At 41.2% G+C, this 12641-nt stretch overlaps 1 protein-coding gene across 2 annotated transcripts in view; it reads right to left on the minus strand.

Moving 5' to 3' along the window:
- nbas (NBAS subunit of NRZ tethering complex) overlaps positions 1-12641 on the minus strand; it is a 148198-nt gene that overhangs the window by 82003 nt on the left and 53554 nt on the right. For both annotated transcript variants that reach the window (XM_085770806.1, XM_085770807.1), the window contains exons 32-35: positions 8452-8564; positions 5991-6104; positions 2395-2508; positions 58-215 (exon numbers count right to left, since the gene is read on the minus strand). In XM_085770806.1, the coding sequence (XP_085626932.1) occupies positions 58-215; positions 2395-2508; positions 5991-6104; positions 8452-8564 (499 nt within the window). The remainder of the gene's footprint in view (positions 1-57; positions 216-2394; positions 2509-5990; positions 6105-8451; positions 8565-12641) is intronic.

Here is a 12641-nt window from a genome sequence, read left to right on the forward strand (position 1 = left end):
GTACTCCTCCATAAAAATCCATATTCATCAAACCTTAATGGTACACCAGAGGCTTACCTGTGTTTGCAGGTCACTGGAGGTAGCTAGGAGGGCATGGATGCTGTCTGGGGGACAGTGGGTGAGAGAGTAGGCTAAAAGCTCCTGCCGGGCCTTCAGATCTGCGTAGCCCTCACACTGACCGAGCAGACTGCACACCTCCCACGCTGGACTGTAACCTGGAGGAGGAACAGGTGGAGGTAAACAAGGACGGGAGGTAAAGTGAAGTGAAATCAGGCAGGAGAGGCCGGGAAAGATGATGACGACGTGGCTTTAAAATAGAGCGAATAGGTCTGCAGTACTTAGATAACAGCAGTCACTATAAAATAATCCATGAAAACGATATAAGACATGAGGTCAAGTTGTCAATGTAGAAACAAACTGCTCTCATCTCACACAAAGAAAATCTTTAAAATCTAGAAGAGCGACAATAGTTTTCAGTTCAGTCGTAGTCCTTCCATCTCTGTTATTCCACCCGGAATCTAATCAGTGAGAAGACGAAAGCCTATCAACACATCACAACACACAGAGTGGAGCACACCGCACTCGTACTGTACAAACTCGAAGAATTTAAAGACAGAAACGCAAAGGCAGGAAAGCTGAGATCTGACATATACAATAAAGCGTAACCTCCCGAGCCCTTGGGATATTAATTCGTATTTAAGTCTGCAACACGTTTCCCCTTGAAGAAAAATATCAGCCAGACACATCGTAATAACTGCGCTACATTTGTTCCAGCTTCATCACAGTCAAAAACCAACATGCTGCCCCGACTTCATTCTCACAAACAGATTCAATTATTCCCGGCGCGTTCTCAGACAGAGAACACCGGCGCTTATCTGATTACACCTTCCCTTTCTCCGAGACACCTTTTTTCTCTCATCTGCACTGTCTCCCGTTACTCAGTGCTGTGGGAGGACTCTGTGAAACTCTATTCACTTTAATTTTTCTGAGACGCAACATGAAACGGGGTCAGAAAGAAAATATCATTATCTCAGTGACCACTTTAAATCCCTTTAGGAAAAGTCTGAGGAGAAGACGGAGTAGATTGGAATATTATTGCGATATCGTACTCCCAGTGATTGTTTCTTGTGCATGAACAGACACAAAATCACTCAACCTAGATTTTTTGGGTGTAAGAGGCTCAGAGCTAGTAAAAAATCTCAAATGCCAGAAACCATAAGTAAAAACAACTTAAAGAAAGATCAAAGAACACAAACACACCAGACAAGGTCGTGATACTGTAGCTAGTTCACTGAAAGAGCTATCCAAGGGCTGAAAAACAGCAACACAGAGAGAGAGTGTAATGTTTTCAGAAACATACTTGTATGCCATTGACTCTGGTGGAGCTTGTTGTAAGACAGACAGACAGAGAGAGAGACAGACAGAGAGAGAGACAGACAGACAGAGAGAGAGACAGACAGACAGAGAGAGAGACAGACAGACAGACAGACAGACAGACAGACAGACAGACAGACAGACAGACAGACAGATAGATAGATAGATAGATAGATAGATAGATAGATAGATAGATAGATAGATAGATAGATAGATAGATAGATAGATAGATAGATAGATAGATAGATAGATAGATAGATAGATAGATAGATAGATAGATAGATAGATAGATAGATAGATAGATAGATAGATAGATAGATAGATAGATAGATAGATAGATAGATAGATAGATAGATAGATAGATAGACAGAGGGGACAGAGGGACAGACAGACAGACAGACAGAGGGACAGACAGACAGACAGACAGACAGACAGACAGACAGACAGACAGACAGACAGATAGATAGACAGATAGACAGATAGATAGACAGATAGACAGATAGACAGATAGATAGATAGATAGATAGATAGATAGATAGATAGATAGATAGATAGATAGATAGATAGATAGATAGATAGATAGATAGATAGATAGATAGATAGATAGATAGATAGATAGATAGATAGATAGATAGATAGATAGATAGACAGAGGGGACAGAGGGACAGACAGACAGACAGAGGGACAGACAGACAGACAGACAGACAGAGGGACAGACAGACAGACAGACAGACAGACAGACAGACAGACAGACAGACAGACAGACAGACAGACAGACAGACAGACAGACAGACAGACAGACAGACAGACAGACAGACAGATGTGATGTGGTGTGATCAGTACGTTTGGCAGATGGGGAAGCATTTCCCTCGTGTAAAGGTGATAATTGAGTATAAAGGAGGCCGGCAGGAGGGAAGGTCACATCAGCTTCTCCACAGGCTTCAATGCACCTTGTGGTTCCTCTGTCAACCACCTGGCTGCGTGTGCTGCGATCACAGGTTTCCCGTGTCATCTACCAACCTGCGGCCATGAGGTCCTGACAGTGGATGTACGAGGCCTTGAAGTCCAGACACTGCAGAGCTTGTTCGGCCAGCAGGGTCAGCACCCGGCCTTTCCTCGCGGCCTGGTCGTCTCCTGGACACGCAGAGATAGAGATATTCATTAAATCAGACGTCAGCCCTGGAGAGACGAAAACCACAGACATGAAAATGTTCTGTATTTTCAACATGTATTTTTGTAATCTTGAGAAATCTTTAATCTTGTCAACATGTCAAAGTTAACACAGCAAATCTCATAATCCTGCATATCACGTAAAAACATCTGCCTTAATAAACCTCTTATTAAATCTCCACCTGACTACATTCTTACACACACAGAGGCACAGAGTTGGTACGTAGGGACATCTAAATGTATTAGCAGCACCACAGACTAAGCCAGAGTCTACATATTAATCAATGTCTAGTATAAATAAGGTTATTGCCATGTCTGATCATCTCAAAGAGGGAGTATTAAAAAAAAAAAGAAGCCCCTCTTGCCGTCTCGCTAAACAGGAATACATTTCAGTTTGATATCTTAGTGTCAGTGGGATCGGTTGTGCTGTTAACATTCATGTGGCGACTCAGAACCACCTTTGATCTCAGTGGAAGCTCAGTAAACAAAAAGGAGAGGACAGGACGATCAAAAGAGGCCTGGGCAAAAACAGGACTTCTGAGAAAAAAAAATTGTGTACACTGAAGATCAAAGAACTGGCGGTCGAGGTGAAGAAATGCGATGCCACTGGACTGGCTGGACTGGCCCGAGTGTGTGTGTGTGTTGACTGAGTGAGCAACATATAGAAACAGGGTGTTTACAGCGAGGGGGAAAGAGGTGTTGGTCAAATATTTTCAGGGTGACTGGTGAAAGGATGTCTTCAAAAGCCGTCAAGACCTCAATATAGTGGAGGTTTATTTGTGTTTTGTGTGTGTGTGTCAGCATGCCAATGCTCTTTTAGAGCAAATGCTTTTATCAAGACATCCCCCTGACCTTATTTCAGGCCGATCTAAATCAGATATCTTGGAAGTCCAATTGAAGCCTTTACCTGCCCTTGATGGACTAATCAAAGGAAGGGATGAAAAGGTGAGCAATGTCAGAAAAACAACAAATAGAAAAACACTCGAGTTCAGCTGCGATGAAATGATCTCCTGCGGTTCTTTACAGATAATCAGCATCCTCTCCAAGTCAGCACAATTTAATTCTCATTTGGAAGTATCATAATTATTGATTCATTCAGACAAAAACAAGTTTTTTCTCTCTTGCCCATTCCCCATAAGACTAAATGATTTACGGAGCATTTCTGTAGACCGAGGCAGGAACTAAACCCTTAGGGTTTTTAAACCAGTGAGCTGGTGATACCTGCATTAAATATTCACCACAGAGCCCCGGAGCTATGCGCCCTTCAAAAGCCTCCCCCCTGCATTTATTTATTTAAAAATTTGTTTATTCCTCTTCTCATCTTGCTCTGCTTCTCTTTTTTTCTCGAAACCACACAGTGAGAGCTGCCTGCTGACTGAATGTGAGCAGCACAGACACAGAAATGCCACGAGGCCGGTTAGCAGGTTTCCTTTCGCTGGTGACAGGCCTCCGAGAGTTTAGAGACAGAGGACAGAGGAGAGAGGAAAGCAACAGAGCAACAGACGGGCACAGAAGAGTCGTAGCTCATGTTCTTGAAGAAGAAAGACTAAACAAACTTGGAGACAGACTGACAGAAATGTTCGTGTCATTCTGGGGGATAAGAAGTAATAGGATGGCATCTTGGGTCTTTCCCTTAAGTTGTCAGTTTGAGTTAAAGTTGTGTTTGAAGGACGGGATTGGCAGTTGAAATGGTCCCAATATACAAAATACCGATATATACTTTTAAACTTCCAAAAGAATTTCATAAAGGGAATTTTAAAATCAGCCAAATGACATCTAACATTTTGTACCGTTGCTGGTCAGTGTGTTTCAGTGTTTACAGCTTGTTGTGATAGCGTTCTGCAGTTTGTAATCCAAGGGGGAGATACGAGAGATAAATAAAACAAATTAAAAGTAGGAAAATTACATTTGGAGTTATCACATGGAAACTGACGTGAACATTTTTCCTCATTCAAGAGACGGTAATAATCACAGTAACTCCTAATGAGAGAAGTGTTCAGCTCAAAGAGATGAAATCTGTTTACTAAACTCAGTGAGATTCGTCAGAGGTTTACTTGGCAAGGTTTGTGATGCTGCTTCAAGAGAAGATTTCTCTTTAAGTGTAAATGGTTTCAAAGTGCACTGAGAATTGATCCAAATATTTTGACTTCACCTTTTCACTCTGCATATGCTTCATAGTCAAATACCTGCCAGATCATGGAATAGATGTAAATTAAATTCTGCCCCTTGGTTCAGTTTCATCATCCTCATCATCACGAATCATCAACCTTTACTTAATTTCGCAGGTATACATACAGAACCATCTGTACCCAGCCGTTTTCAATGCTGCTGAGATTATATACTACAAGTAGAAATAAAACAAACAGCAGAAATACAAAATAGCTATTCCTACGAAATACAATTACATTTCACTTCTCAGTTGAGTTCCTCCTTAACAACCACAATCCTGCAAGAGGCTAATCGACTTTTAAAAGTTTTTCTGTAAAACATGAAATTGATACATTAGATGAGAAAAGATGAAAACATGATTTAAAGTTTGAAGTAACTTAACTTGTCATTACAAAAAGCTCTGTCTAAGAAACCATACCATAACAAGCCCCCTGCCAGCCTACAGTATACCACTTTTAAAAGATGTTTGAGGATCAATACTTTTATCTATGAGTTTTTAAAGCAACATCAAGAAGTGAACTTCAAAGAGGCCAAACACTGGCTGCCTTCTAGGTGCAACAATCCCAAGGACCCAAAGCATTTTTCTAAGATGGAAAAGGCTCCAGTTGAAGAAATCACAACATCTAGTCTGAAATTTAAATCTCTACCGGGATCAAAGGCTAAGTGTGGAGGCTGCAGCGGGGACAAGACTGACCACAGGATGAAACGGTCCAACAACAGAGCGGGAAGTTAACTTTGACAGAGTCGCTATCTGAAAATCAGCTGCCAATCAGAATCAACATGAAATCCAACAATTCCCATCCCTGCGACTTAATGGCCTCACGCTGAACCTGCCGCTGACTGATAAAAACATGAAATCTGAGCACAGAAAAGGAGTTTAGATGAAATTTGCACAGCGCCTCATGGTAAGTGCGTGAGAGAGTGTGTTTGTGTGTGTATGTGTGTGAAAGAGAGAGAGAGAGTAAGTGCTTTAGTATGGATTTTTGCTTGCAAGCTGCAACACCGCTCATGAAGATGAATTTCCCTCTTGTGTGAGAACTGTCAGTGCGCTCATTGAAAGTACCCACGCATACTGGGGTACGTCTCTGTGCCGGGTGTAGGCGGTCCTTTCTCACTGAATCTCATGAGCTTTGTCATGAAGCTGCCACCAAGGAAGAAAGAAGTCTGCTTCATTGAATGTTCAAACACATTCTTAACATGATAAAATCGGGAAAAAAAGGAGGAGGAAATGATGACGTGATGAGGTCAGTGGTGTCGATAAATGATCCTTAGGTTACCTGCAACTCGGAGAAGTGTGGCCAGACTCAGCAGAGTGGTGGACTGCCTGTACGCTGTGGAGCACTCGGCGACGCACTCCTCTATGAGAGACAGCCGGTCTGATCGCAGTCGCACTGGGGAGAGGGACAAAGAAGGAAGAGGAGGAGGAGGAGTGTCAGATATGTTTTGCAAATTGTTCTATTCAAGTTACAGATAAACATGATCTAAAGTGAAAACAAGTCAAGACAATGATAAAAGGTTTGCACACTACACAGCAAATACATTTTTGCAGGGTAAACATAAGGGATCATCATGCCAGTAAGTTGGAAACAATGTTAACGCTTCAGATACTTTAGTAAGTTATTTCACATGCAAAACCTCTGGCTGCATCTTCTCCACCGTGATGATTGAAATACTTTGCATCATTTTAAACATTTTCATTATTTGAGTTTGAGATGAAACTGAAAACCTTTTACGATGTTGGGTGCTCCAAAACAAGACAAACATCTCCTTAGACGACATGGACAATAGTTATGGCTGTCTTTCACTGTTTGCTGATATTTTCTAGACCCAAAGAAATAAATATGATGAGTAGATTAAATTCCTAAAATATGTTTTGGTTGCAGTCCTTGGAGAAATAATAACAATGTATCAAATTTGAATTGTGGAAAATAACTGATAAATATGAATAAAAATGCAGATTATAATTTTCTTTTTACTCATGTCAACCTATTTATAGTATCCAGTATCCACCTTACTTACTTTTATACTGGAGATGTCTCTTATACTTTGTCAATCACACTTAAAGTCTGATTATTAGGTTGCGTTTATTGTAGGACTGTTACTGCATTAGTTTTAGCAAAGTGCTATTAATAAACTGACTACTGAGTGTGTTGTATTAGTCGACACAGTTCCATGATGTGTGACAACCAGTACTTGTTATTTGACATTAACTGTAGTGTATGAATTTAATTTGACAAACACCTAGGAGTATACAGTATGTGTTCTTGCCAATTCACTGGTACTGATTGATTTTTTTTTTGTTGTTGACAGGTTTAAAACTTTCATAATTTGAGTTCAAAAAATAAAAACTTTGAAAAATGAATTTCCATATTTTTCCAAGTCTGCACTGAGAACCTGAGAAAAGGCATGTTTAGTGTCTCTGCAGGCCTCCGTGCTCTCTCGGCACCATGCTGGGGATCTTTATGGCTTGGCATCACTTTGGGCGAGGCCTAGAGGGGATTCTGGGGCGGGTGGTGTCTAAGAAGCAGCGCCTCAGGCTGTCGAGGAGGGCTGCAGAAGACAGCCTAAGATGGATTACCTGTGATCAAATCCTTTCACTTCATACTTGCGTTCATCGGAGTGTGTGCAGGATGGGGCTTTTACTTCTCAGGAAAAAAAGGAAAATAATGTGTTTGTGTGCATGTGTGTGCGTGAGTACGTAGTGCCCTTGTACTGAGCACTAGAAATGGGCTTACACAATAATCGCTGATAAAAAAAAATAAAAACATTCCACACAAAAATGTCGCGATTATAAAATAACATTACCAGAAATGTCTTTCTTTCTATGTTTTATTTCCCACTTTCCTCCTAAACCCGCTCCTGTTCTCACTTTGTCTCACAGGTAGGAATAAGTGGGCAGTGAAAAAATAATCCAAGTTGACAGGAGGGAGTGAGGGGAAAGACAAATGAGGCTAAGGGGGTAAAAAAAAAAAGGAATGGGGGGAAAAAACTAAGGAATAAGTGATGCAAGGAAAGAGAGAGAGGAGAGAGAGGAGAGAGAGGAGAGACAGGAGGCGGGGAGAGAGGTGGCAGAGTATGGCCCTCTCTGTCACAGTGGTTTTATGCTGGCGGCTCAGTTTGACGAGGGGAAAGAGGGGGGAGTGGGCAGTGGAGGCCTTGGGGGCAAACAACACGTCGGTTCAGAGTTGAGGCGGTGAGGGGCCGAGCCGGTTCATTTTAGCTCCACAGTTTCCTTTAACGAAGAGCCATGCCAGTAGGGTACGGATGTGAAGCCAGAGGAGAGAGAAAGAGAAAGAGCGCGACGGTGAATGCTGATTGGTCACGTTTACAGATGGAGCAGAAATATATATATATATATAAAAAAAAAGGAAGGACAAGTGTGTGTATGCAGGAGAGCACACACATGCAGAGACCAAACACTTCAATCCTAATTAGGCCATCAGGCAGATGTTGTTTGCTCAACAGTTGATCCATAAATAATCATATATTTAGATATAGTGGCAAGAGGAAGTGACATATGGAGGGCTGGAGGAAGAGACAGCAGGGAGAGAGACAGGTTGGGTGAGGGAGGTGTGGGTCGGCATCCTTATATTCTCTACATGTCCTGAGTTTAAAAACACCTGAATGAATGACACCTTGAACGGCACAGACGACCAATTCAGTAACTTAAAAACACACACACGCTGACATTTTCTTCTTCCAAGACACAAACGCACACAGTTGTCGTCACTACTGTACCTTGCAGCGGGAGGATGCTGACACTGAAATCTTCCAGTTGGCTCAGAGCATTGATGAGGTCCAGTTCCTCCTGGATGGCCGGAGGGCAGTCTGTGATCAGCTGCAGACACGCCCTGGCAGAGACAACAAGCGGTTAAAACAACACGTTATGACTCTTAACTCCTGCTTCCTGAGGGAGAGAACAAGGTACAACATAAAGTATGGGATGTCGGGCCATGACATCCCATACTTTAAGTGTTGTACTGAATAAATCAACTGAAAGGGAGCAGACGATTACCGATCAGCTGGACTATTCATCTAACAAATCAGATGACAGTGTAGAAACCAGGAGAGGATGTCTGAAGCCAAAGTCTGACATTTTGAGAAATTTGCTGCTCTGGTTTGTTATGGAGAGTTGACGGGAGGATTAATTAATAATCACATTAGTTAATAACATATATCTGTTGTTTTTTTTAAATAGAAGAATACACCATACCTAGTTATCTGAGATTAGTACAGTACAAAGTCTGGAAACAGGGGAAGCAGCAGGTCTGGCTCTGTCTGAAGGTAACAAAATCCACTTATCAGCACCTCTTAGGCTCACCAATTAATAATTTATATCTGCTATAAATATTTAATATATACAAAAACTATACGTTAAGTATTAATAAGAAGATAGGATAAATGGGTGCTGGCTATAGCTTCATACCAAATGGAACGATATAAGCGATATATATTGATCTTCATCTTCAAACTGTAGGCTAGAAAGTAAAAAAAAAGGTGTAGCCTATTTCCTAAAAAGTGCAACTATGGCCTTCATTATCAGCAAGCAAAGGTGAAGTTAAAGGCAATAAAATCATCTACTTTGTTCTACATCAGAGGAATCGGGTTTAAACATGAGCGCTGGCACTTAAAACAGGTCACTTACATTTAATCTGACAGTATTGCAGAATTTGTTTGCAAAGCAGGAACCACTGAACTGACTGCATGACAAACTGAGAAGGAAGGACTGAAAGAGGTTTTTTTTGTTGTTGTTGCTTATTTTGGTACCAAATTTCAAAGCTGTTGCAAAAAAGTGGTTATCAAGCCTGTGAAGAGTTTCAAGCCACATCATGATCAGAAACGCAGCGGCGCTACTCAAACCGATTTATGTACAAAGTCTAGACTAATTTGACAGATCCACAACAGGGGAGTTTCCTCTTGCAACCCAATCCACACTCATTACTCTTAATAGGATTATGTAGAACACCACTTAGCAAATGTAAGAGTATACTGTATGTGTGTCTCTTTAAAACGCAAGTATACACTCATTTTCTGGGGTTTTTTCTTTAATCACACAATTATACGGCAAAGTGAAATACAGCAAAGACAGAGCGACGAGGGGGGGAAAAAAATAATAAAATGATTAATTTTTAAATAACATAAATCCCACATAAAGCAGCATCTTAAAGAGGAACTATAACGTCAGCTTCAGTAGTGGAGAGGACAGGAACTTGTCCTTGGGATGTGTACTCAAGGAAACGACACACACAGTTCCCTCTAACCCTCACATGAGTGAACAAAGGCAGCTAACTGGGAAGAAGGGTCCTTATCCGCGTAATTTGAGTAATCTGGACCATACATCTTATAAACAGCATGGCTCAATATAGTTAACGTGTACACACACACACACACACTCTGTAAAACTCTCAGCTTCCCACTCTCTGAGCTTGGCTGGTGTTCTTGCCAGGAACAAGAGGTTCGTCCTGGCAAATGAGAAGAGAGGAAAGGGCTGCGGATGGGCGAATGAGAGACGGAAAGAGGGCATGTTGATTATGTACTCATGCTGTGAAGTGTCTGCAGGCGTGTGTGTGTGTGTGTGTGTGTGTGTGTGTGTGTGTGTTTGTGCACGGAGAAAGCCTTAGAAAAGACAATGGTGAAAAAGTCCATTTCAGTTTCAAGAGTCACAAAGTGCTCAGCAGCAGTAGCCTATGTATTCTTTAATTAGCAGATGACTACATAAATGCACACAAGAGCACAAGTTAATATAAGTGAAGCAGTTTCTATATCTGTAAACCAGTCCACCTTTGCTTTCTTTTCATCGATCTATCTCTTACTCAAGGTCTTGCGAGATGAGCTTTTTCAAACCTCAGAGACAACCAGCAACAAACCACGTCATCCCTTTTGGACTCAAATCAGACTTTTATTCCCCATTTTTTCTGATTAATTGTTACGAAATCTCGACATCTTTCCCTATCTATCTATCTATCTATCTATCTATCTATCTATCTATCTATCTATCTATCTATCTATCTATCTATCTATCTATCTATCTATACAACTTTTAATCTTCAGGCACTAAGTCAGACTGTGTGATCCTCTTATCATATAGATTGGTTGCAACATGACATATTCAAAAACATTTGAACTTTTGTACAAGTCAATTTACAGATTAACCTTTTGAATGAATTTAAGTGGGCGAGCGCTGAGTAACACTGAGTTTAATCACGTTTATGTCACTTTGGTACAGTGGATGACATTAAGCTCATATTTGATATTTAGTTTATATATTCACGTGATATTTGCACTGCATGAGCAGCTCTGCAAACATAAACTCCGACAGGAATACATAAGCCTGTTAAAGAGTAAAACTGAAACGAACTGTTCAAAGTGAATGGAAATTTAAAGTGCACAGATTCTCAGTCTATCAAGTGTCAATTTGTCAATTCTACTAAAACATTGTGAATGATGGATTTATTTATCTTGTTCGGCTCTGGTAATGACATGCATGTCGGAAAAAACTCCTTGGGACCAACTCGCGAGAGCACTATAGCTTAAAACAAAATATCATACCCCCCATCCCAGCAATATGTAATTATTTTTGGTGAAACAGGAAGAGAAAGAACATTAAAATTAAGACTATTTGTCTTTTTATCTGTCAAATCTTGAACCTGCAACTGTCGACACAACACTGAGACCCGAAACAAGTTGCACACCCAGCAGAGTCACTTCAACATTACATTTATTTGTTGTGGCATCTGAGTCAAATTAGCTCTTTTTTGGTCTCCACCAACTCCTGAGGGAAATATCTGGCTCTTGAGCACCTACATGCTCCGCTATGTTCACCGGCCTGTCACTAACATCTTCTGTCAGCCATCTGGTACCTCACAGGTATTATACAGCGAGTCTATCTTTCTGTTTTTATTGAAAAAGACAGAGATGACGAGAGCGGTGAAAAAGAACCAAAACACAAAAGCTGTTGGCCGTAAAAACCAAAATAATGAGCTGAAACCAAAGAGTAGAACCAAAGCGAACCGCAGCCTGGGATAATAATTCTCTGTGGGGTTGTCGCTACATGCGGTCCTGTTCACACCACACACAGTCATTTGATTCGCTGTGATTAGAAAAATACTGGTTAATATGAATTAAATAGCTGTTTTGCATTTTTGTTGGTAATAAGGATCCCCTTGATGAGATGGTACATCTCTAGGGGCTATCCTTTGAAAATAAAGTCATAAAGTCATAAATACTTTTCCTCACTAAGGACCGAAAACTAAGCTAGATGTTTCTGTCTTTATTTTGTGTAATTTAACAATTCTCAGTCCGTGTGTGTGTGTGTGTGTGTGTGTGTGTGTGTGTGTGTGTGTGTGTGTGTGTGTGCTCTGTCTCTCCTTAGTTCACTGAAATCTCTTTACTTCAGTAGTTGGAGGGGATCCCCATGTTATTTTTGAAAGTCTCTTTGTCCTTGAGGAAACGCCTGCCTGCCTGGCACCACTGACCACATCCATTCAGGACACGGGCAGGTGCGGTTTGTGTGTCTGTCCGAGCATGCGTGTGTCTTTGGTATTTAGCACAAAGGATAAAATGTGTGTCTGTGGAGCAGTTATTTTAAACTTAAGGACACAAGCTGCCAGTCTGTACGGACTATTAATTTCAGAGCATCGGGGCACAGAAGCTACTTTCTGTCTCGTACCTCCAATTCACGTGCAACACACACACACACACACACAGAGGGAGTTGCACAATGGATGATGTTGTCCGAGAGTGTGGAGGGGAGGGGGGGCCTATGTATTTGTTGCTATAAATGAATGACGACCCAATTATTGTCCCACTTCCCCACTCGCAACAGACGGTAAGGTTAGACACCCACTGGCCCCCCTCTGAGACTTTGAAACCAGCCACACACACAAATAACTGGTGTAAACTTTGTTTAACATAATTTTGGAGAGCAA

This window comes from Trachurus japonicus, chromosome 24 (assembly GCF_045865225.1).
Source record: "Trachurus japonicus isolate A0001 chromosome 24, Traja_1.0".
NCBI classification, from domain to species: domain Eukaryota; kingdom Metazoa; phylum Chordata; class Actinopteri; order Carangiformes; family Carangidae; genus Trachurus; species Trachurus japonicus.